The sequence below is a fragment of the Aspergillus stella-maris genome, assembly GCF_047715825.1.
Source record: "Aspergillus stella-maris strain CBS 113639 unplaced genomic scaffold BDV14scaffold_47, whole genome shotgun sequence".
In the NCBI taxonomy this organism is placed as follows: Eukaryota; Fungi; Ascomycota; class Eurotiomycetes; order Eurotiales; family Aspergillaceae; genus Aspergillus; species Aspergillus stella-maris.
Window position 1 is genome coordinate 63,242 of NW_027396841.1, and position 23,387 is coordinate 86,628.

General features: G+C 50.2%; 6 protein-coding genes across 6 annotated transcripts; 3 read left to right on the forward strand and 3 right to left on the reverse strand.

Annotated features, from left to right (window-relative positions):
* Window positions 1–139: 139 nt before the first annotated feature.
* Window positions 140–2,032, forward strand: BDV14DRAFT_202426 (CNDP dipeptidase; the record flags this gene model as incomplete). The annotated part of the gene is made up of 8 exons (XM_073774037.1): window positions 140–165; window positions 219–250; window positions 304–371; window positions 437–1,236; window positions 1,320–1,646; window positions 1,703–1,797; window positions 1,856–1,877; window positions 1,945–2,032. 8 exons carry the CDS (start codon window positions 140–142, stop codon window positions 2,030–2,032), a joined length of 1,458 nt encoding a protein of 485 aa, XP_073625758.1.
* A 205-nt stretch (window positions 2,033–2,237) lies between these two features.
* Window positions 2,238–4,640, reverse strand: BDV14DRAFT_210277 (Metalloprotease; the record flags this gene model as incomplete). Its single annotated transcript, XM_073775860.1, has 7 exons — window positions 2,238–2,435; window positions 2,528–3,024; window positions 3,107–3,598; window positions 3,673–3,790; window positions 3,858–4,086; window positions 4,140–4,224; window positions 4,308–4,640. 7 exons carry the CDS (start codon window positions 4,638–4,640, stop codon window positions 2,327–2,329), a joined length of 1,863 nt encoding a protein of 620 aa, XP_073625759.1. The 3' UTR covers window positions 2,238–2,326.
* A 754-nt stretch (window positions 4,641–5,394) lies between these two features.
* Window positions 5,395–8,536, forward strand: BDV14DRAFT_177630 (alpha,alpha-trehalase). Its single transcript, XM_073769452.1, has 5 exons — window positions 5,395–6,041; window positions 6,116–6,188; window positions 6,241–6,362; window positions 6,407–8,145; window positions 8,206–8,536. The coding sequence occupies exons 1-5, from the start codon at window positions 5,883–5,885 to the stop codon at window positions 8,348–8,350; spliced, it is 2,238 nt and encodes a 745-aa protein (XP_073625760.1). The 5' UTR covers window positions 5,395–5,882; the 3' UTR covers window positions 8,351–8,536.
* Window positions 8,537–9,743: 1,207 nt separating this feature from the next.
* Window positions 9,744–11,791, forward strand: BDV14DRAFT_177632 (isocitrate lyase 1). The gene is made up of 4 exons (XM_073769453.1): window positions 9,744–10,111; window positions 10,180–10,335; window positions 10,399–10,741; window positions 10,795–11,791. The coding sequence occupies exons 1-4, from the start codon at window positions 9,908–9,910 to the stop codon at window positions 11,706–11,708; spliced, it is 1,617 nt and encodes a 538-aa protein (XP_073625761.1). The 5' UTR covers window positions 9,744–9,907; the 3' UTR covers window positions 11,709–11,791.
* Window positions 11,792–15,845: 4,054 nt separating this feature from the next.
* Window positions 15,846–17,509, reverse strand: BDV14DRAFT_202430 (CFEM domain-containing protein; the record flags this gene model as incomplete). Its single annotated transcript, XM_073774038.1, has 5 exons — window positions 15,846–16,402; window positions 16,454–16,521; window positions 16,575–17,025; window positions 17,074–17,425; window positions 17,477–17,509. 5 exons carry the CDS (start codon window positions 17,507–17,509, stop codon window positions 15,846–15,848), a joined length of 1,461 nt encoding a protein of 486 aa, XP_073625762.1.
* A 1,498-nt stretch (window positions 17,510–19,007) lies between these two features.
* On the reverse strand, window positions 19,008–23,313 carry BDV14DRAFT_177644 (putative histone acetyltransferase). Its single transcript, XM_073769454.1, has 4 exons — window positions 22,362–23,313; window positions 22,225–22,304; window positions 22,088–22,135; window positions 19,008–22,025 (listed from the first exon to the last, which is right to left on the reverse strand). Exons 1-4 carry the CDS (start codon window positions 22,850–22,852, stop codon window positions 19,486–19,488), a joined length of 3,159 nt encoding a protein of 1,052 aa, XP_073625763.1. The 5' UTR covers window positions 22,853–23,313; the 3' UTR covers window positions 19,008–19,485.
* Window positions 23,314–23,387: the final 74 nt, after the last annotated feature.

Below are 23,387 nucleotides of genomic sequence, written 5' to 3' on the forward strand. Positions count from 1 at the left end.
TGGATCTGAATGGACAATGGTGGGCCTCGTATAATGTTTCCAAATTGGGTAATTTCTGGTGATTGCCTTGCCCGGAGAGGTATTTAATGAGAGGGGCAAAAAAGAAGAAAAGACCAAAGTAACCTGATAATTGTAGAAGATGGGACTACGTGATCTCCTCCAAAGGTAATCTCCATCTCTCCCCTCAGGCTCGATCTTTGACTCACAAAACCTACCAGGGTGGACACTCTTGAGAACAACTTTCTGGAGAGTAAGTCAAACTTATCAATCAATTCTTTTCCGGCTCTCGTTAACCCTTTATAGGGCTGCGGCAGGCCATCGAAATCCCCTCAGTCTCTGCCGACCTGGACAGTCGCCATCATGTACTCAAGGTCAGTCAAAACCAGAAGAGAGAAGAAAAGCCCTTGGATTAGGTACTGAAAATTCACACCCGTAGATGGCCCAATGGATCGTTGCGGAGATGAAGTCTCTGGGAGTTGACGCTCATCTAAAGCCACTGGGAAAACAGCCAGGGACTGATGGAACCGCTGACCTCCCTCCGCTTGTGCTGAAACGCTTGGGCAACGACCCGCAGAAAATGACCCTCCTGGTGTATAGCCACTATGACATCCAGCCAGCAGCTCTCTCCGCCGGCTGGAAGTATGACCCCTGGACCCTCACCGTCGAGCCGGACGGCATGCTGCGCGGACGAGGAACCTCAGATGACAAGGGCCCCTTGGTCAGCTGGTTGAATATGATCCAGGCGTATCGAGCAAGTGGCCGAGATGTCCCCGTCCCCGTCAATCTAATCTTCTGTCTCGAGGGTATTGAGGAGAGCGGATCTGTTGGGTTCCGCGGCGCCATTGAAGACGAGGCGGACGAGTTCTTGTCTGGTATTGATGCAGTGTGTATCACGGACACGGTGTGGGCGGGTGAGAGGCATCCTAGTATCACCTGTGGCCTTCGAGGGGTCCTATTCTATATCTTGTGGATTACTGGAGCTAAGAAGGATGCGCACAGTGGGTCTTTTGGGGGAGTGATATCTGAGCCTATGACTGACATGGTTCGGGTCATGTCATCTCTCGTGGATTCAAGTGGTAGGGTACACATAGCAGGGATGTATGATGATGTAGCGCCAGTAATGGGGCTTGAGAGGCAGAGATACGAAGAGCTTCACGTCTCTGATGCTGAACTCCTAGGTGGTGAGATTGGTGGCAGAAGTCTCCACAAGGGGAAAGCGGACATGCTCATCGCGCGGTATGCACTTTTTCATTCTTCCTTTCTCTCTAACTTCCCGGCTTCACGGTTCAACCCGGACACTAATCATGGAGCCCAAATAGCTGGCGAATGCCTTCACTCACCATACACCGTATCGAAAACGCAAAGCCCAGCGCGTCCGCAACAACCTCCATTCCAGCAGACCTCATCGGCAAATTCAGTATTCGGTCTGTTCCCAACATGCAAGTTACCACAGTCGACCAACTACCGAGACGCCACATCGCGACGCAATTCGAGAACCTCGGGAGCCAAAACAGCCTTTCGCTCGAATGTGCGCACCAGAGTGACTGGTTCTTCGAGGACACCGACCACTGGAACTATCAGGCTGCTCGGAATGCAACCGAGGAGGTCTGGGGCGTTGCGCCAGATCTTGCATGTGAGGGTGGAAGGTGATGATCCCAGACCAGTGCACAGAGAGACACTTTTCCTAACTAACTTGAGCCAGTATCCCCGTTGCTCTGGACCTGAAGCAAGTATTTGGCAAAAGTGTGCTTTTACTGCCGGTAGGGAGGCCCTCGGATAGTGCGCATTCTATCAATAGTACGTTCTTTCGCCCCATGTTGATCAATAATTTAATGTGGATTCTTATATATTACAGAGAAGCTGGATAGAGTAAATTAGTAAGGCCTTTTATTATTATCATTATTGTCATTAGTTTTTGTTTCTCAGCGCTAACATGTGCTGCAGTTTCAACGCGACCAAACTGTACGCTGCGTATCTGGAGGAATTGGCACATCTTTGGCGAAAGAACAATCTTTTTGATGGGGCAGTTTGATTGCTGAGGGATTGGGATAACGTAGTCGCTGCTTCAGGGGATAGCTAGACGTAATTGATGGACTCGAATATGACTTACCATTTTGATGTCGTTTGGCACTTCTGGTCTAGTCCCAGGCGATGTTTGTTTTGGGAAGAGAAGGAAGATGAGGGAGAGGACAAAACAATGCACCCAAAAACTATGACTTCTGGTCAAGGACAAGGAAGTCAGGTATAGAATGTACTATTCTATTACTCCAGGAACAAAATCTTAGATTGACACTATCATCTATAGATACCCTTTCCCCATCCCCCTTTACAGTAAACCCTCAATCAGCCGTGTACACGTGGGGTGGTAAAAGCCACGATATTTGCGAAACACCTCCTGTGCAATTCCTCGGTTCTGCTTTAGAAGGGCCTCGAATCTAAACGAGACACGTGTGAGCGCTGGGATCTTCCAAGGACCATCAAGAGGTGGGGGGGAGGGGGAGGGGGAGGGGGGGAAAGAGAATCTCACAAAGGCCTAACAAACTTCATACGCCCCGTCTCCCCAAGAAACGCCTCAGTTCTTCCGATAATCTTCTCATCTCCAACCTCCAAACCAAGCCTAAGATAGCGCGCCAGAATCTCAAAGTTTCTCGTCCTCTCTACTCCGTACTCAGGACCCAGCAATCGAAAGGCATCCAGCGTCACCAACTCGGCCCTGTCGAGGAGCAAGTCGAGGAAAACTAGAAACTGGCCGGCTGTCCACCCCTGGACGTCACTTGCATCAGGCTTGAATGGAGATGTCTTGGGTGTGCCCGGGCTCGTCCACCATTTGGCTAGATTGATGCAGTTATCGTACAGCGTAGATTGGAAAGGAGGCTTTGGTGGTAGTCCGGGGCTATGGAACCAGGTGTCCCAATTCGTGGAGTTTAGTTTTCTGGATGCGTCCTTGTTCGAGGCGAAGAAGTCTAGCACTGCGTGTTTGAAGGTATAGGACGTGATTGTCCTTTTGGAGAACAGGCGGAAGTACTGTGCCATATGTCATCAGCATTGTAGACCATTATTCAGGCAAGAAAAGAAAAGAAGAGAAAGAAAGAAAAAAGCAACTAACATGGGGAATAAACCTGAGCCAGTTCCCCCGTCCTACAACACCCTCCAAAAAGCAGAGAAAGGTGTATCCCTTCTCATAAGCAATCTTGGACATCACGTCGTCAGGCCTCTTGCCCTGGAACTGCAGAACAAGACTCGTCTCTATGCTATTGCTTCCACCATACGCGGCCACATTATAGACGAGCTCATTCCAACCGACGATAGCTTGAAAAGTGACCTCCTCGTCGCCGCGCAACTTACGCAGGATCTCGCGCTCGATATAGACCGTCCACCCCTCATTAAGCCAAAAGTGCTCCCAGGAGAAGTTCGTAACGAGGTTGCCGCTAAAGGTATGCGCGAACTCATGCGCCACGACCGAAATATTCTCGCCGTCACCCGATACAACAGTGGCGCTGTAGAAGTTGAAGACTGGATTTTCCATGCCGCCGAGGTGGAAGGACTTTGGGAGCACGACGAGGTTGTAAAGCGGCCAGGGATTTTTGAAAATCAGTTCCTGGGACCCAGTGCGTGTTTGTCTCAGCGATCGGGTTTTATATTGAATAGTTGGAGTACTGCAGTTGTACTCACTTCTCCTGCGTCGATGATGGCTTGTATATCAGACTCAAATTCAGCCTTGCAGGCGTCGATGAAGCCCGGTGCAGCATATACATAGCTCTTTGGCGCTATTTGCGCCCCAACCATGTTTCTGCTGTGAGTCAGCATCGCCATCGCCGTGAGATACCGGCCACTGGACTCTGAGAAGTGCTGCTTACCCACTTGCCACGGCAAACAGGTAGTTTGAGATCGGGATATCCTGCGTAAATGTATATTTCTGCATGGTGAGCTCCCCCTGCAAGGGCGGGAATAGAAGGCTTTGATGGGGGACACCGCTGGCAACGACTGGTAGAACGGAATGAATGGTGATTTGGAATGTTGTCTTCACTGATGGCGTGTCCTGGCAGGGGAAGATTGATCGTGCATGAACGGGTTCTCCTTGAGAAACTGCATACCTTGTCAATCACAAAAGTACTCTCGGAAGTGGACTAGGGCCCTACATAAAAAGGGGTATTTCTTGTCATCCGTCTGTACGGGTGTAAACCATTGAAGGCCAGTGGACTGAGAAGTAGTCTCAAATGAGATCTACGAATGTCAAAAACTACGGTATTAGCAATGCATGTCTTCGGGCATTCTGGGGAAACCACTGGGCAAGACGAGGTGGTTACTTCAACTTTGAAAGTCTCGTTGACATGGTATTCCCGATCCAGTCTGAGATAAAGAGGCCGGCCATTTTGATCCTTTAGCGGACCAAGTTCCCATTCAAGGCCACTTTCACCTAGCCTAACGTTCCTGATTAACAGATGGCTGGTATCAAGCACCATAGTTGTCAGTCCATCAATCAGCGAAATGGCGTGGATTGTCGTTGTCCCAGTTACAACGGCATGGTCAAAGTCGATTGCCAGTTCCAGCTCAGTATGTCTTGTCGATACGTCGCCAAAGTTTGCGCTGGTGTTGATGTCACCAAGATTCGCAGTTGCAGTTGCAGTGGGACAACCCATGATGCTCAGGGAGGGGGCTAGATGATGTTGCTACAGGACGCATAGAGCACGCGGCGTGTTTTATCTGGGCCATTTATCCGCTACTGTAGAGCTGAGCCTCGTTCCAAATTGCCAAAATAAGCATGGTGCCACTAATCAAAGACCGATTGATAGGGCGCGGAGCAGTGGGTCGATAAAGATAAGGATGAAGTACCTATCTTCCATGACCGGGAATTTCCTTTTTAGTAGAATTGACGCCGTAAGGAAACCCCAAAGCCAAGTCGATAAGCCGGTCTGTGCATGAACTATATCTGCCTGTCGACTCATGTCTCAGATACGACTGTCGATGGACTCCGTAGATAGACTTTATAAAGATGACCCGCCTCAAGTTTTAGGTTGTACCTTGCGGATTCTACCTAATGGGTCGTCAGACATGAGACATGATACAACTATTTCGCCGGTGAAATCATGGAGTTTTTTATGACAAATAGACATGTCCAATTGTTCGCGGCTCTGGCGGCCTCGTATCCCTACCAAGGTGACAAGGTGCCAGTTGGAGAATCAATAATCCGTCAAGTCAGCATTCGCCCGGTGAACAGGGTTTTGTAGAAGCATGACGATCACGATAGAAGTTTTAAAGGATCAGGAAAGGTGGAGTGCACAGCAGACTGCAGGCAGAGCTATATTTACTCCTCGGCAGGGTCACGTGCGGTCTACACCGATGGGCTCGACCAGCATTAGCATTCCCAACGCTTTTGTTGTGACACAAAAAGATAAAAGGACCGAGGGCACACAGATTCTGTACTTCTCCCCAGACAAACATTGCACAGTCTTGATATTTTTCTCGAACAGTGAGTTGGCCACAGCTTCCATTCTACCCCAGTGGAGAGGTTATGTCATCCTGGTGGGCGGCGGACCCCGATGCCGTCATATCCTGGAACTGCTCTGCGACTTACTTCATACCCCAATTCACTTTCTTAAGAATTGTCCAATCTGTCAACTGACTCGTCTTGTTTTCAAGAATCAACACACATCTCACCTGCCACTCGAACCCTACCTACCTACCTATCACAACCAACCGCATCGCATCCCTCACCGCTGAATTTCTCTCCGCACTGCGACTAGCGCGGGGCAGCCAGTGGCACGGTACTTGCAGTCAAGAGCTCGCTAAGCTATTGTGCTTATATACCTCCTAAAGCCACACTCCATCATCCTTGTCTTCGATAATATTCTATATCATATTGCAATAATAATCCGTACAGCATGGACGACTCGGCAATCGCGACCAAGACCAACGGCGGTCCTCCGCCTCAGCACAGACGCTCTAGCTCCGGCGGCGACCCCTTTCAGAACCCGGATGTTTACTATGGTGATGCTGAGGCGAATTCGAGGTTGAGGAAGGGCCGAAGAGCTTTTTCTTCTGTATGTCTTATACACCAGTTTCGAGAGGAAAGATGGTGGGATGAATTGCTGACTGAGATTGTTTGCTGTGATAGACCCTGAAATCCTTCAACCGTCAAGAACTACAAGATATCCTGGGGACTCAGAACACACGGCGTGGAAGCATGGGTATGTACCGAAGCTGAATTAGCAAGGGGTGTTGTATACTGACCGCGCACAGACCCCACGTCCGGAAACCCCCGCAAGTTCCTCATCGATGTCGACGCTACACTGGATCGGTTGCTTGAGAGCGAGGATTCGGACAGGAACCACCAGATCACTATTGAAGATGTTGGCCCTAAGGTGTGTATTATTCCCCTATCAATTTAACCGTACTGACCGATCAGGTCTTCTCTGTAGGAACGGCGGCTTCCTCAGGATACAACAGATTCGACGTGCGAGGCACATACATGCTCTCCAACCTGCTCCAAGAGCTTACAATCGCCAAAGACTACGGGCGCAAGCACATTGTCCTCGACGAGGAGCGTCTTTCCGAAAACCCCGTCTCTCGACTATCGCGTCTCATCAAGAACTCTTTCTGGGTATCACTTACTCGAAAGATCGATGGGTCTAACATTCAAGTCGCTGGGCGAGATCCCAAAGACTGGACAGATGACCCACGACCTCGAATCTATGTGCCACCCGGTGCTCCCGAGCAGTTGGAGTACTACCGGAGAGTCGCAGAAGAGAAGCCTGAGTTGCGTCTTGAGGTGTTGGAGCTCGCTGCCGACATTACACCAGAGTATGTGAGAGATCTGAATGAGAAGCCTGGTCTTTTGGCTTTGGCTATGGAGGAGAAGGTTGATGAGGATGGTAAGAAGGACTTTTCAGGAGTGCCGTTCGTTGTCCCAGGAGGTCGCTTCAACGAATTGTACGGCTGGGACAGTTACATGGAGTCGCTTGGACTGTTGTCTAGCAACCGAGTCGACCTCGCCAAAGCCATGGTGGTCAACTTCTGCTTCTGCATCAAGCACTATGCGAAGATCCTAAACGCCAACCGTACATACTACCTCACTCGATCTCAACCACCTTTCCTGACAGACATGGCCATCCGCGTGTACGAGCGCATCAAGACCGAGCCAGACGCCTTAGATTTCCTGCGCGAGGCAATTCTCGCTGCAATTAAAGAGTACTACAGTGTCTGGATGTCTGAGCCTCGCCTTGACCCAGTCTCAGGTCTCTCGCGGTATCGTTCTCCAGGTTTCGGAGTACCTCCAGAGACGGAAGCAACTCACTTCCTCCATCTCCTAACCCCATACGCTGAAAAGCACGGCATGACATTTAAGGAATTCGTCCGCGCCTACAACTACCGCGAAGTCGACGAGCCAGAGTTAGACGAGTACTTCATGCACGACCGCGCAGTACGAGAATCCGGCCACGACACCAGCTACCGCCTCGAGCGCGTCTGCGGAAACATCGCAACCGTCGACCTCAACTCTCTCCTATACAAATACGAAGTCGACATCGCCCGCGTCATCCGCGTCTACTTCAACGACAAGCTCGACATCCCCGTCGAATTCCGCACGCCCCAAACAATGAACGTGCAAAGCGAGTCCTCCTCCGTCTGGGACCGCCGCGCTCGCCGCAGAAAGATGCGCATGGACAGCTACCTCTGGGACGAGGAGAAGGGGATGTACTTCGACTACAACACTGCCACCCAAACCCGCGGCAACTACGAGAGCGCAACGACCCTCTGGGCCCTGTGGGCCGGTCTCGCCACGCCCCGCCAGGCCTCGGAAATGGTCGCCAAGGCCCTCCCCCGCTTCGAGGAATTCGGCGGCATCGTCTCGGGAACTGAAGAGTCCCGTGGTGCCGTCGGTCTCGACCGCCCTACCCGACAGTGGGATTACCCCTACGGCTGGGCGCCGCAGCAGATGCTCGCTTGGACCGGCATGGTTCGGTACGGGTACCAGGAGGAGGCTGAGCGGTTGGCGTACAAGTGGCTGTACATGATTACTAAGGCCTTCGTTGACTTTAATGGTGTGGTCGTTGAGAAGTACGATGTTACTCGGCCTATTGATCCCCATCGGGTTGATGCCGAGTATGGTAACCAGGGCGTTGACTTTAAGGGTGCGCCGAAAGAGGGGTACGTCTTTACCATTTTCTTCAATTTTATCCAAGACATTGTACTAATTAACGGTAACAGATTCGGCTGGGTCAACGCATCCTACGTCTACGGTCTCGACATCCTAAATGCGCACCAGCGCCGCGCTCTAGGAGCCGTAACACCCTGGGATACATACAACAAGGCCGTCGCCGCACAGGGTGACGCCGTCTTTGACGCGAAATAAGTGACATTATCCTGAAGCGCGATACGTTGATCGTGTCGCGTGACCAAGGTACCGATTTTTTAAAAGGTCTTTCTTCCTTACTTCAATAGGTAGAGGTAGAAGTTATTCGGCTTCATTTCATTTGGATTACGTATGTTCTTGTTCATGATGTGTTACCAAAATCATAATACCATAGATGCAGCTCTTGGTTTAATGAAATGAATGAATTGAATATGATGTCCTATTTGGCTTCAACTCGGTACTTAATGACTCATCTCTTCTCTCCTGAGTTACCAAAATAAATATCTAGAGTGATAAAGATATACCCCCGAAAACAAACGGCCCGACCTCCTGTTTCACCCGAGGCTATTCTCGTGCGCAAGCTAAGACAGAGCTCGACGGCGAACGTCCGGGGTGAGCTATCTTCTAGCTTAGAGGGCTAGCCTATCATGTTACCGCGGGCAGGTTCCGACGAAAGAGGCTGGAGTCTGGGTTGCGGTGGGCTTTGGTGGTGTGCGATTGAGCTTGTGCTTGTACCTTGTACTTTGGTTGTGCCGAGGTTCAATTGTTTGAGGGTAGTTGTATAGTAACTTGATTCTCGTAATACGATACACGGCAGAGGAGATAACGATTGTAAATAATCAATAAGTTCAGTCTGGTTATTGAACGTAAGTATGTATGTGTCTTTGTATATAGCATGCCGTTGGAGACGCTGGTGTAGCACAGCTATCGGAGTAGATAGAGCCTCGAAATCTTTTAGGCGATGTATTAATATTACACGAATACCGGGGAAGTTGCGGGTGGACTCGGCTGTTGTACTGTTATGTACTGTCATAAGGATACAAGGATGAAGGCTGAAGAAGCACATGTGATGATGTCATCCATATTTTTTTGTTCTTCCGGACGACTTCAACAGTCTCTTCGTTCAATCTCAAAGTCGAGATATTCATCGCATTGAGCAACAACAATGGCAACAGCCAAAAGACCACAATGACTCACAGCCCGCGGCATCTCAAACAATCCAATTCCTGGGGTCCGGGGCAAATCCAAAGAAATCCATCCGGTCTCGGCCACTGACTCGACACCTCAGGCAGCCCCCCATTAGACCGAGGGCCAACCGCGCCATGATCCTCTCTCCCGAACTATGAGCCACTCATAGTACATACCCGGCGAAGCTTGTGACTGTCACTTTTGGATTGCCAATTATTGCCATGCCTGAATCTGCGAGTTTTCGCCGGGTCACGCCCGCCCGTTTCTGCGCTGCCAGCTTCCTGTCTGTCCCGCTGAGCCGAGCGTTTACCGACTGGCGGTACGCTCTCAGTCATACTTCCGTTCGGTCGATGTGAGGGTGACGCATTGCGCTGGGCCTTATAATGCGCTTGGTTCCCCGGGTTTGGGTTGGCTTGTGATTTTGACTGAACTATCTTTTCTCTTTCGATCTCTCTTGTCTGGGGTTGGACGTTTGTTTCTGATCTTGATCTTGTATACCTACCACCCTTCACATCTTGGTTATTGTACTGTGCTGTACTAGTACATGCTCTAAAAGCTTCACTTCACATCCACCTTACTACCGCAATCATGGGTCTCCACGAAGACGAAGACAGAAAGTACCTCGACGAAGTCCAAGCCGTCAAGAACTGGTGGAAGGACTCGCGATGGAGACACACCAAGCGGCCTTTTACCGCTGAACAGATTGTCGCTAAGCGCGGGAATCTCGCCATTGATTATCCCTCTAATGCGCAGGCGAAGAAGCTGTGGGGGATTGTTGAGCGGAACTTCAAGGTTGGTCTACCTTCCCCTCTTCAAGCTATTTGCAATTGTCACTAACGGATATCTTCTGCGGTTCTCAGAACAAAGAAGCTAGCTTCACCTATGGCTGTCTTGAGCCAACGATGCTCACTCAGATGGCAAAGTACCTCGATACCGTTTATGTCTCTGGCTGGCAGAGTTCCTCGACTGCTTCTTCGACCGATGAGCCCTCGCCGGATCTTGCGGATTATCCTATGGTATGTCTATACTCTACCTTCTATACATTCTACAAACAAGGAAAGGTGCTGACACGGCAATAGAACACCGTCCCCAACAAAGTCAACCAGCTCTTCCTCGCCCAGCTCTTCCACGACCGAAAACAGCGCGAGGAGCGCATCACAACACCCAAGGAGAAGCGCGGCAACGTCGCCAACGTCGACTACCTCCGCCCCATCATCGCCGATGCCGACACCGGCCACGGCGGTCTCACTGCCGTCATGAAACTCACCAAGCTCTTTGTTGAGCGTGGTGCTGCCGGTATTCACATTGAGGACCAAGCCCCTGGTACCAAGAAGTGCGGCCATATGGCCGGAAAGGTCCTCGTGCCTATCAGCGAGCACATCAACCGCCTGGTCGCTATCCGTGCGCAGGCTGATATCATGGGTATGCACCTCCTCCCGAATAACTCAAATGACAGAATCTAATTAAGAACGAAGGAACCGACCTCCTAGCAATCGCCCGAACAGACTCCGAAGCCGCAACCCTCATCACCTCAACAATCGACCACCGCGACCACGCCTTCATCATCGGCTCCACAAACCCCTCCCTCCAACCGCTAAACGACCTCATGGTCGCCGCCGAACAAGCCGGGAAGAACGGCTCCGACCTGCAAGCAATCGAAGACGAATGGGTCTCCAAGGCCGGGCTCAAACTCTTCAGCGAAGCCGTCACCGACGCAATCAATGCGTCGCCCCTCCCCAATAAGCCCGCATTGACGAGTGAATTCCTCCGCAGTTCCAAGGGGAAGTCGAACTCTGAAGCGCGCGCTATTGCACGTGGGATCCTAGGCACAGATATCCATTTCGACTGGGACGCTCCGCGCACAAGAGAGGGATTCTATAGGTACCAAGGCGGCACACAATGCGCCGTCAACCGCGCCGTCGCATACGCGCCCTTCGCGGACCTAATCTGGATGGAATCCAAACTCCCCGACTACAACCAAGCCAAGGAATTCGCAGACGGCGTGCACAGTGTCTGGCCTGAGCAAAAACTCGCCTACAATCTGTCCCCCTCATTTAACTGGAAAAAGGCCATGCCGCGCGACGAACAAGAGACATACATCAAGAGATTGGGTGAACTGGGATACTCGTGGCAATTTATCACGCTTGCTGGGTTGCATACTACGGCCCTTATCACGGATACGTTTGCGAAGGCGTATGCGAAGCAGGGGATGCGTGCTTATGGGGAGCTTGTGCAGGAGCCTGAGATGAGCAATCAGGTTGATGTTGTGACGCATCAGAAGTGGAGTGGGGCGAATTATGTGGATAATTTGTTGAAGATGGTTACGGGAGGTGTGAGTAGTACTGCGGCTATGGGGAAGGGTGTTACGGAGGATCAGTTTAAGTCGTGATTGTCATGCTGTTTGATGTCTGTTTATAGTAAAGTATTGGGTCTGGACTTGGATAGTTCTTATGTCAATTTGATTATCTATTGCATTACACTATTTTCTATGACTGCGTACTTCAACGCTTCCAGTTGCTGCTGACCTGTAGTACAATATTCTACTAGCTAGTAACTAATCCATTTGTACTCCGGTTAGTATCTACATCCAGCTCCTTAACCTACCCACATACCAACAACCTTTACGGTGCCCGTCCAGAGCCATACCAACCACCAACCCAAACGCATGACAAGAGATAAATGATCCGACAATGAAAGGTACGGAGACCGCTTACCATGGAGTTAAGTTGAGTTGAGCCTAGTCCAGTCATGAGTGGCTAAACATAGAGGTTGAGTAGCCATTCCAGAGCTCCTAGGGAAGATATCCGGCTACCCACCTAACTACCTACCTAAACTAACTGATTCCAATCCATTTCACCTTTGTCACGGCAACCCTGAAAATACCATCACATCAACTTACTGCAGACTCTGGGACGATAACCTCAACAGATGAATACTTAGTAGAGACCTATTACCGGTCTTGAGGAGTGCCGCTGTCTGCAAACCAATACCTGTCTAGGTGTAGGAAAGGAACAACCTGAGCACGTATTCTATAACCTAGGAAGGCGCGAACCGCAATGAGGAAGGAACGACTGGTGACGGGACGAGAGTAAGAAAGGAAGGAGCGACCCAGCTTTGGGGTGGCTTCACGAGGAAGGAGAAATACCCGTTTAGTACTACCTATAGGCAATTTCGTCCATGTTTTATCTATTTGCACTGTTCACGTTATGTACTGTACGTAGCTTCGTGGTTAGATAAGATCTAGATATCCATGTCGTGAAGAAGCACGGAAAATGATGTTCAATTGCGGCGTATGAATTGTCTTGATTCATTTAGATGGTTCAATATAATTGAAAGCTGGTACATGGTATCATAAGTAACCTTTATATACAAGTATGAAAGCTCGACTACGTCGGCTGTCTTAAGATCTTTGTGAATTATACAAGTAGACCGAAGAGAGCCTGGAAAAGGGGACTGCGAATAATCATGTAGTCAGGCTTGGCCAATTCAGTGTGCTTGTGACTATCGGACTGGAGTGGCCAGCCCTAGGTAGTTAGGGCTCGACAGCATCGATTATCTTGGAGATGGTACTAGACACTAGTATATCATTTCTCACCATCGCGGGTAAGAACTAACTAGCCCCGCCTTACGCCATGCGACCCTTGTATTGAAATGCTCGAGCTCTATCCCTTCTAATTTCAGATTAGAGTCGAACGATCAAATTCCCAGAGAAAGAATTATAGAGATACCTCTAAAACAAACTACCTCTTCGTCTCTAGGCATTTGCCCCGTCGTGCAGGTAGTAATGTACTCCTTATCTAGGGAACTTGTTTACATGGTCATTCTGGACACAGGATATTGCACGTTGTGCAGAAAGAATAGTGTTGCTGTTGTGCTCCATTTATCATTCCACGTTCTGTGCTGAATAACTTATACATATATTTTCGACCCGTCAGTGTCTCACTGTTTAAACGAAGTAGGGTGCGTGGTCGCGCATATATACCTCCATCTTGTATAGAGAGAGTCTGTATGCCGTCCACTAGCCCTAGGTAGCCGGGTGACCTCCCTATAGTACCTATGGTGCCGTGCCTACCAGTAGTTTTCCAGTTCCAGTGACAGCATTCAGGTCTAGATCTCGTACATAAAACTGCATACTTACCATGATCATCATCATCATCTGAACACCAGATTGGATATTTGAGGATACCTCTGTTGCACCCTGCACTTGATGAGTGACAATAGCCTCAATTTATATAAATTCCTGTAAGGGACTAAGGTAGGATCGAACTATGACCGTATACCAACTGTCTTACTAGTTACACGCTCACGAATCTCCATCTCCATCCTAATCTAGGTCCGGGGTTACATACATACCCCGGTCTACCCACCTCCCTACCTAACATACTCTTTCAAACTGAAAGCTTGACAAAAAAAGCGCCACGCTGCATTCGGTGCCATTAAGCCCATAGGTAGATACGAGCAAATTCTCCAGTTAAAGCTAACACTCTCGATTCGACCGACCATACCATCCGTCTCATCCCATTCGACGGACTACTTTCTTTATAATTCGTAAGTTTTGGATCAACTCGGTTACAGTATTGCTGATGAACTTTTGATTTGGTATAAAAGAGTATGGAACGGTACTGGGTTCGCTATAAGCTAATGTACTATTGCACCTGGTAGGGACGGATGGCTGTCCGGTAGGTGGGTGTAATATTGCCGTGAATCATGCAGTGTACCAGACCAACCATTACAGGTCATTCGAGAAGGCTCGGGCTCGGGCAACAGATGAAGCCCGAGTAAAAAGAGCTTGCCTTCACAGTTCATCAGGGGGTAGTTTATGAGTCGTTGATCAAATTAGATTATCATACTCGAGCGACGGTTCCTGCATCTGGATACGTGCACGACGACGTGGATTGGAAAGCTACTAGGTAGAATGACCTACCTACCAATTCAGATAAACGCGCCAACAACATTGAAGTTAAGTGTACGTGAGCTACGTGAGCTACGTGAGCTACGTAAGCCAAACCCCAAACTCAAAGGTGCATGCCTCGCGCTTGTTTGGAGTTCGCAATGCAGCTGAGGAGTAAATTGCCGTTTAGCAGAGATGTACGCCCTGGCGAATTAGTGGTTAGTCGTCGACTAATTGATCCAATTCAGGTTCCGCCGCTTCCGAGCTTTGAATATCCAGAGTTTAACCTGTCAGTGTGAAGCGATGCAGACTAGTCACGCTCGGGGAGAATTTGCCCGGCAGGTTTAGATGGGTTAGCTGTTAGCGACGAGTTAAGATTAGCATAGGGTGGTATGTGTTTCGTGATTGGTAGATCCATATGGAGCTGGAACGTGCCCTTCAGAGTACGTAGAGTGGATGAAGGATTGTCGAACTTTATCCTGCAGATGCAGATGCAGCGCTCAGGAGGTTAGGGCAGGTGGGTTGCGATCAGGATGCAATCACTGCGACGCGACAACTTCGAGGCTTCATTTTTTCTCACGGGCCCAAAGAGGCAGGCGAGCGATAAACCCCGAAAATAGAATATCTCCGCGCATATTCGCCTGCTGTTCCCCGATAGGTATAGACCTGAATCATTCAGAAATTCGGCATGTACCGCCGTTCTCAGCCTCTTGCGACAGAGGCGCCAATGGTGGACGGGTGGAAGTGCAATTGAACATCCCGACTCGGTAGCCTAAGCGACAGCACTCAGCTCCCCACTTGAGCTTTCCATTGACTTTGAAGTTGGAGATCAAGCTTAGAGTTAGACGCTAGCGTGTCTTCCTCCAGCTCGTGCGAACTCGCGCGCCTAGAATTTAACGACTCGATCAAGGTCTAGAGTTTGTATCGACCTACCTATCGCAGAATTAAATTTAACGTAACGTTAATCAGTCGTTACTCAAGCAAAGATTGGGCCAAAAGTAGACCATAACTACGATTTGGAGCTCATAGCCCATTGTATGGAACGACCCAGCTCAAGCTGACTGCAACCGCCGAATCGTAGTTCCAGTACCAAGGTCAAGATCTGATCAAACCAGGGTCCAAGCTCAGGGTCCAATTACTGAAGAATCAGTCGGACGAGCTCCGGGTGCCGATAACCGCTCGAACTCCTTAGTGCCATGCACCGGGGAAACGGGAATGCTCAAAAGGCAGTGGAGCGTGCCGAGTCGCAAGCTCAGTTAATGAATAATGATAGGCCCCATAAACACGAGATATAATATACAATCCGCAGCTCCGCTGTTCCGGCCTTCCGATGAGTTGGCGTCTGGCATCTGCACAGGCCAGTGACAGCTAGAGCTGCCCTACGCGACTCGCGACTCGCGCCCCTGAACCATGACTCGCAAGATTGAAATAAGCGAGGTATCCAAGTTCATGAGTGGTTACCGACATCTGAGGTCTTCGCTTATAAGGAACGCGTGGAGGATGATGAAAGTGGCTCATATCGTTTACTCAGGGGTTTCAGTGCAATTCGAGTCAAGAAACAGCGCAGTGGATTCTTTAATGAAAAATCATGAATCGTATTCATACAATCGGGTATCGCGTACAACTAAGAAATTTCTAACCAGATGAGGAATCCTGATCTCTCAGGAAGCTACCCTGGCGGGTAAGCTGCGCTGAGCTCGCGTAGGGCGAATGCGGCGGGTGTGCCGTGTGAGGCGAGAGCGGCAAGGTAGATGAGCCTGGCGAACGAGGCTCGTTTGGCTTGCGCCCAAGCGAAAATAAGCTGAAGCGTTTTTGCGAGTCCCTTTTGGGAGTGGGAGGAGGCAGGCTGCCGGCAGTGACCCCTTCAGGGTCCTGCGCGGCCCACTGACGGTCAAGCTCGTCTCCGGTCTCAATCTCTCGTAGTCGGATGAACTGTCCGGGTCCAGAATCGGGATTGTTCGGATTGGCTTTGGAAGTGAAATTGCCAGAGTACTGTGGCTGGGAGCTATTGTTGGAGCCGGTGGCGGCACTGCTGCCCTTGGCTCGCTGAGAGTTAGCGTATGACGAGAGCGGTCCCTTGATGCCGTGGGTGTAGAGGCGGATAAAGAGTGATCTCATTGCAGGCATGCAGGCGCACATGATGGCGACGTCGAATTCAAGGAGAGACCAGATTCCAACAGGGACGAAATCCCCTGGTTTCTGTTAGCGAGTGAGCAATGCAGACAAGAGCATAGCAAACATACTTGTTGGATTTGTGGTGCTGTTAAATCCTACTGTTTCGACAAGACGGAAAATGCTAATGACCGTAACACTGCGATGTATTAGATTTGATAGAAAAGCGGATGTAACATGTTGTAAACTTACGCAATACCGACAACAAACATGGCAACCACTCCAATGCGCTTCTTGAGCGGCATCTGGAGCTTGAGAAGAACCGGGACGGGTAAGACGAGAACAACGACGTCGAGGATAATGTTGATGGTAGAGTGCGCAACAAGAATATTGTTGTGGCTGAGGCAAGTACCCTGGTGCTCTCCGTCCCATTCGTTCCAGTAGTAGTGAATTGGTTTGCAGGAGAACAATAGTACCCAGAAGGCGACAAATCCCCAAAGGAGCGTGGCGCCGAGAGTAACGAATGTAGCGATGCGCAATCCGCGATTGGGGAATAGTCGAAGGTAAAGCATCAGGATGGAGCATTTCACGATGGCAATGCAAATGCAGTAGAGTAGTTCTTCAATGAAGAACATCTTCAGGGTCATCCTAATGTCTTCAAATGGAACAGTCCAAATGTCTTTACCCAGACCATAGTCCTTGACTGAATGGCGTTAGCAGAGGTCGACCCTAACAGCATTGCAAGACTTACGCTTGATTCCAATTCCAGAAACCGCAGCGGCAAACAGCAGAGCAAGAGTGATCAGATAGTCATCCAGTCCCAAACGCTTGTCCATCGCCCGGTTTGTTAGGCGCAGCGCAACGGAAACAATGGCGACAATTATACCGACAATATTCGTAATGGGAAAGACCGTAGTATCATCGGCAGTCGGGTATTGGCATATTGTGTAGGTAAAGTTCTGCGCAGTCAGAGCCTCCTTGACGGAGCAGGTCCCCAAGACGCATGGTTGTAGTTGCGCGTTGATCTCAGGATTTGGACAGATGCAGGAGAAGTCTGTAAGGGCGCATGTTGACTTGCTGACGACTTCTGTCAGGCACGTCAGCTAGGCGGAGTCAGTGATTGCTCTTTATAAATTGAAAGGGTCACGGCATACCGCACAGGTCGGGACGCCTGTTAGGTAATCCATTGGTATGCCGCAACAACTGTTGTTGGAGTCTGCAGAACGTTCGTTCGGGGAGATTGAACGATGTTATATTGAACGATCAATTGGCTATGACTCGCGTGTGGAGACTGGAGACACATTGGGAGGCGGATTATGGGGGGGGAGATCCATGGTACGTAGTCCATAACTCAATGGTCAATGCTGCTCCTGTGATGATCACCGTTGCCAGAAAATAAATTGACGGACAGGACTGTCCGTCAGAAAAGCGTAAGATCGACCAGTCAGGTTCCTTGAAACACCAAAAAAAAGCTTGAGCATCCTCATCAAAAATCCAATGGTCATAATGAACGAGGAGATCATCAGCAAAAATTCGGCAGTCTGGCATCATGCATGAGTCGCATTTGGCAGGCTGGGTCCCTGGATCAGCCGCTAAGGACGAATGCGATGCGATCTGAGTTCGCTAGCCGGCATCAAGGTTTGTCTGTTTTAGTAACAATCCAAATTCTGTTTCATCAAGTGTGCGCTAGACGACCTGTCCTGAGTAAGCCGATATTCATCCGCTTACCCGGTCATCCGGACTTTAGCCTTATGTCTCTCCTGCCCAAGACTTCTTGATCCTGAATGAATTCTTGCGATCCAAGGTTCCTCCCAAATGCCGCCCACGTACCAAGGTGGGGACAATACTTAGCCACTGCCATGGCACCGGGCAGTGATCATCGAGGCTCGAGCTTTGGTTGGAGGTCAAAAGTGCAGAACGTGCTTCATTGTCCGTGCGTTGCACTTGCCTTCTTGTTCAAAACACACGACTCGTCTCCTGGTCCCACACGTGTGATGGCTTACTAGGCTGCACGTGCAGCAGAACCTTATTTCATCGGGATTTGCTCGGAAGATTGCTTGGTTGGGGACTAGAGGCTGATAATGCGAGCCTGAGACACTGGCAGCGTCATTAGTGTCGAGACCGTGGACTAGTTCATCTGTTCCTGACCTCATCCGGGCTGAAGGAAATGACACCACTCTGACAGGTAACTACCGGCAGCATGCCCCATCGATCTGAAGCAGTCGTGCTACGAGATAGAAAAGTATGGTTCATCCTGCAGAAGACCGAATCCATCCGACCCCGGAGCAAAGGAGCGAAGAGGCGAAAAGAGTGAATTTGAGGATGCTCCAAAATAGCTCATGACACGAAGACACTATGTCAGTGCTCGGTGATCCTTGACGGGAGAGAGGAGAGAAAGCCAATATTCAACAAGCATTTAGCATTAGAGGAGGAAGTATTGATCATCGTAATGGTGGGTGGCTAGACCAGGAGTAATCTGGTGAGCCTGACGATCGAGTTGGAGAAGTGGAGGAGAGTTGAAGATGAAGATGGTGTTGATCACCCCATCACATGACCCGCGTACATATTGGGCAAGTGCACTGCGACACCCATTGAACAGGCTTCACTTCTTGCCACCTGAATCGTGGTCTGATTACTGTGGGTTTTCTCGGGGTTCGGAGTTCTTGATGCTATACTAAGGGACCTCACGGCCACGGATTTCACGGGTTCCTGACGGGGCTCCGTCACTACATCTTGTTTCGTAAGTGTTTCGAGTCAGAAGCATATTGATCCTTCTATGGACCTTAGACCATTGGAAGCACACAGGGAAAGTGAAGGCGAGATTCCAAGTACTCGTGATTGAATTGTTGGCCTATACCAATTGGACCGGATGTACAAGTCAGTCGACTCTCTAGAACGTCAGGTTGAGACTATCCGAGAGAAGCTGAGATAACCATAGAAGAAACAAAAAAAGGCCTAGACAAAGCATCGAAACTCCGGTTCCTGCCCACTCCTTGCTCAAGACAACAGAGAAGAGAGAAGAAAAAAAAATAACAAATATAAAAATAGCAGCAGGTATTAGAAGTCTGCAAGAACGCCCTCCAATGCCAGTTCCAGATCGTATTCCTAGACATCCCATCATAGCCCGTCCGTACTCCATCCCTAGAGTCTTGCTTGCTCCTCCCTATGCATCATCCATGACAATGTCGCCCTCTGCGTCGGCATCGCTGTCATGCATGTTGCCGGGATCGTCATTAATTCCAACGCCTTCGTCCTCTGCGGGAATAAGCATTTCGATCTTCTCCACCACAGACTTCCGGCTCGCAGATCGCGTTAACTTGGCTGTGCTTTCAACGTCCTTGCGTTTGGATGGAGTAACCGGTTGTTGGTCTTCCACGGTCCGAGGCTCGTTGACTCCGTTCGTCTTGGGAGACACTTTGTCATTAACGGGATCTTCGCCCAAAACTTGAGCTTCGTTTGCCACCGGTGCATTCTCTTCGCCAAGCTCCCCTGAGTCCCCTGCGATGTCAAGCTGATCGGCATCTAGCCCATTCGTTGCCACGCTTGCTGAATCAACTGATGGGGAGTCGAACAGCTTCGCGCTCCGTCCTCGCCGTACGCTAGTTTCGTTGGGGGTGATAGTAGCAAGCGATGCCATTTTTCGCGGGGTGCTCCGACCACTGGTACGAGTTGTCGTAGGGGTGATGGAGACTTTCTGAAATGATTTGCTTCCAAAGGGGCGGCCAGCACGCTTCTTCGAGACTGGCGCCTGAACCGGAGGGTATATCTCAAATCTCCAAGCGGGGATACTGGGAATCTCGGGCTCTGTCGGCTCGCTTGGGGTTCTTTCACGAGCATCTGCTGGATGAACGCCATTGGCATTAGAGAGAGCCGCCGTAGAAGGAGGCCCGGCGGGTTCTGGCAACGCCCCTTCGGCTGCGCTGCTTGTTCCGTTTGGTAGTGATCGCTTGGAAGTCTCTTCGGCCAGTTCCTTCGCCTCCTCTTCTTCATCATCGTCCAGCCCTTCCCGCGGAGCGACAGTATGAATAGGAGCGCGGTCGAATTGGGATTGATTGTTCCGACCCATGATGTAGGGTGTCCAAACAAGCGCATCTGGATTGAGCGTAACATAGCCCTTGGTCTCCCAGCCACGAATACACTCCTCGAAGTAATTATAGTCAAGACGCAAAGCGTATGTCTTCGTCACCGGGTCCCGTACTAGAGCGCGTAATGCTTCAAGACCGGAAACAACATCATCTGCTGTCATTCCTGTTCGCTCCGAGAGTTCAGCGATGCTGACGGGGGTTTTCTGATTCCGCAATTGGTATGACAGGATAAGTCGCCAGTAATTTCGATAAGACACCAAGCCCATGTCGGAGAGGGGCTTCTCGGGTGAGCCCGTCTTGCCTTCGATGCGAGTAAGGAGGTAAGAGAAGTCGATCAGGAGATTGCCATACCCTTTCCGCTGGTGTATCGGTAAAGTAAGAATACAAGAAACATTGTTCGCCGAGCTTGGCCGTTTTTCTTTGCTGAAATAGCCCACAAAGTGACATCCTAGATCGTCGCATTCGCTCATGACATAAAACAAAAAGGGTTCAACGTCGTAGTAAAGCGTCTTCGAGCCAAGGAATAGTTTAGCGAGCAAACATAGATTCTGACAATAGACTGGATTCTTGCGACCATCAACTTCAAAGATTGAAATGGAACCTTCGCGGTAAATCTCGTCGCCTGGAGGATGCTTCGCGGGGCACTTGAGTTTATGCCGCCACGCAACGTAGTCGGAATTCATATATTTCAAACAAAATTCGCAGATGTAGAGCACACGATTTCGACTATACTCTTCGGGATAGGGCGCCGCGTACCAGGTTTCGATCTCATAGCCACCAAAGTTGATGTATTTTATCCTGGATGGAGGGCCTGATACTTTTTGAGACGCATGCTGCACTGTCTCACCTGTTTCGGCTTCCAGTAGACGAGCTTGCCACGCTTCTTCAGCTTTTCGGCGGGCGACCTCAAAGCGCTCGCGGTCGGAATGGGTCGGTAATGTTTTGTTGGTATCGGCATCCGTCTCGGACAGAATCCCGCCATAGGGTTTGGATTTCGAGGATTCTTCCATATCACGGTCGCTGAAGGAATAGAGAGAGGGGAAATATGAAGCGGGTGTTATTGGTGCGAAGTGCGCTTGGGGTTCTTGCGCTGGTGGCGGTTTCGGGACCTTGCGACTCCTGATCGAAGAGCGAGCGCGTGAATTAAGAATTTTGGAGAGTTTAGTATCTGGCAGTCGGAACGCCATAACGAGTTTCCCAAATTGCTTCAACACAACGCGACAATGTTCCTGCTCGTCCTTCCGTGTGGTGCGACGGGAACGCGTCCGGACAGGGGAAAGACCATCGCCGTCTTCCTTGAGTTGATCTTGCGTGTCAAGTTGTTCGCCCTGAGCAAGTGATTGCCTGGATCGTTTGCGAAGGAATGGTGTGTGCTCCTCTGGGTCGGCAGATTGAGTCTTTCGCTTTCGAAGCGACCGTGTACTATTTAATAGCTCCTCATCGACAGTGACAGTATTGAAAATGGAGTGAAAATTTGAGTCTTTTTCGCCACTATGAGCTGGTAGAAGCTCCTTGCTCATGTTCTTTGGGCCGATCTTTCGTCGCGAGGCATCTTCATCCTTGTTGCTGGGCTCCAGATTTTCACTATGACATGTGGGACACCTCCAGGGGCCGGCATCTGCGAGGGGTTAATTATGCATGTCACACTAACAGGTTAAAGATATAAAGTCAGTGGATTACCTTCTGCATCGTTCAATGCATTGTTTTCGCGGGCACATTGCCGATGAGCTGTCGGGATGCCGAGTCAGTGAAATTCCGCTAAATTTCGGGGGTTTTGGCTGGGCCTTCATCGTGATAGGGCCCGCAAATCAACGTACAGTGATCGCCGCAAACAGCACAACTCATATACTCCTCAAACTCCTCACTTGGGTCATGATCTTCATCTTGATTGCAGAATCTAACACAATCAGATCAGTATAGATTCACAACCACAAATTCAAATCACGGCACTTACATGCAATTCCCTCGAAGGGTGTTATTATCGTTATCCGCATCTCCCTCCGCACGACCATTACTCTCCGCGTCCCACTCCTCGTCCGATTCGCGACTGCTCGACGAACTAGAGCCTTCTCGTTCGCTCTCCTCGTTGAATTCTGGGTCTTCGTCCGCATCGGCATCGGCATCGGCGTCATCGTCGTTATTTGGCGATGGAGCTCCCTCCGGAATCTTGACGGCCCCAACTGGTTCTGCTTCATCGACCTCACCATCCGGAAGATGATCATAATCTACCTCACCCTCGGCATCCAGGTCCTCGTCAACGTCGGCAGCTCCCGTCTCCGCCGCGACTTCCCCAGAGTATGCGCGGTGCACAGCGTCCTGTAGTTGTTGATCCATTTGGTACAAATCCGTCTCCTCACCCTCGGCATCCTGATCACTGTCCAAAGAGGTGTCCGCCGGTGGTCTCGAATCTGATTGAGCGGCGGCCGGCGGCACGGTTGCCGGCATGGTGTATGTCACCGCAGTCGCCAGCTTGAACGGCTATAGCTCCTTCACCAGGGTAATAATCGCTGAATTGTGTTGTGATGTGTTTGAACGTGGCAGGCCCGATAGTTGAGACTTATCTCGGAGAGTCGTCAATCATCGGGTGCCGCGCGAAATGGGCATTGGGAACATGAACGAATGGCCTTGGACACCGAGTATCCAATCGTTGAAAACGCTGGTGCCGTAATATGCGCGAATCACGAAGAAGTATAGCGTCTTATTCACTGCAAGGCAGAGACAATAAACGTCAGTGAAGCCCGGCAATCTCGAGGTTCAAACAATGTCACGTAACGCGTATAGTGAAGCCCGGAAAACATACCTTTCAGAGACACAGAGCAGCCACTTCAGATAGGCCACAAGTAGACGCGTAAACCGACAGCGCAACAGGCGTCCGAATGGTTTTATTTCAGCATCAAAAGCGCTCGGCGCCCCCTTCTCCTGCCTGTGAGGTTGAATGGGGAGGCTGCTGACTCAGCCGGCTGGACCGCCCGCCGCATGC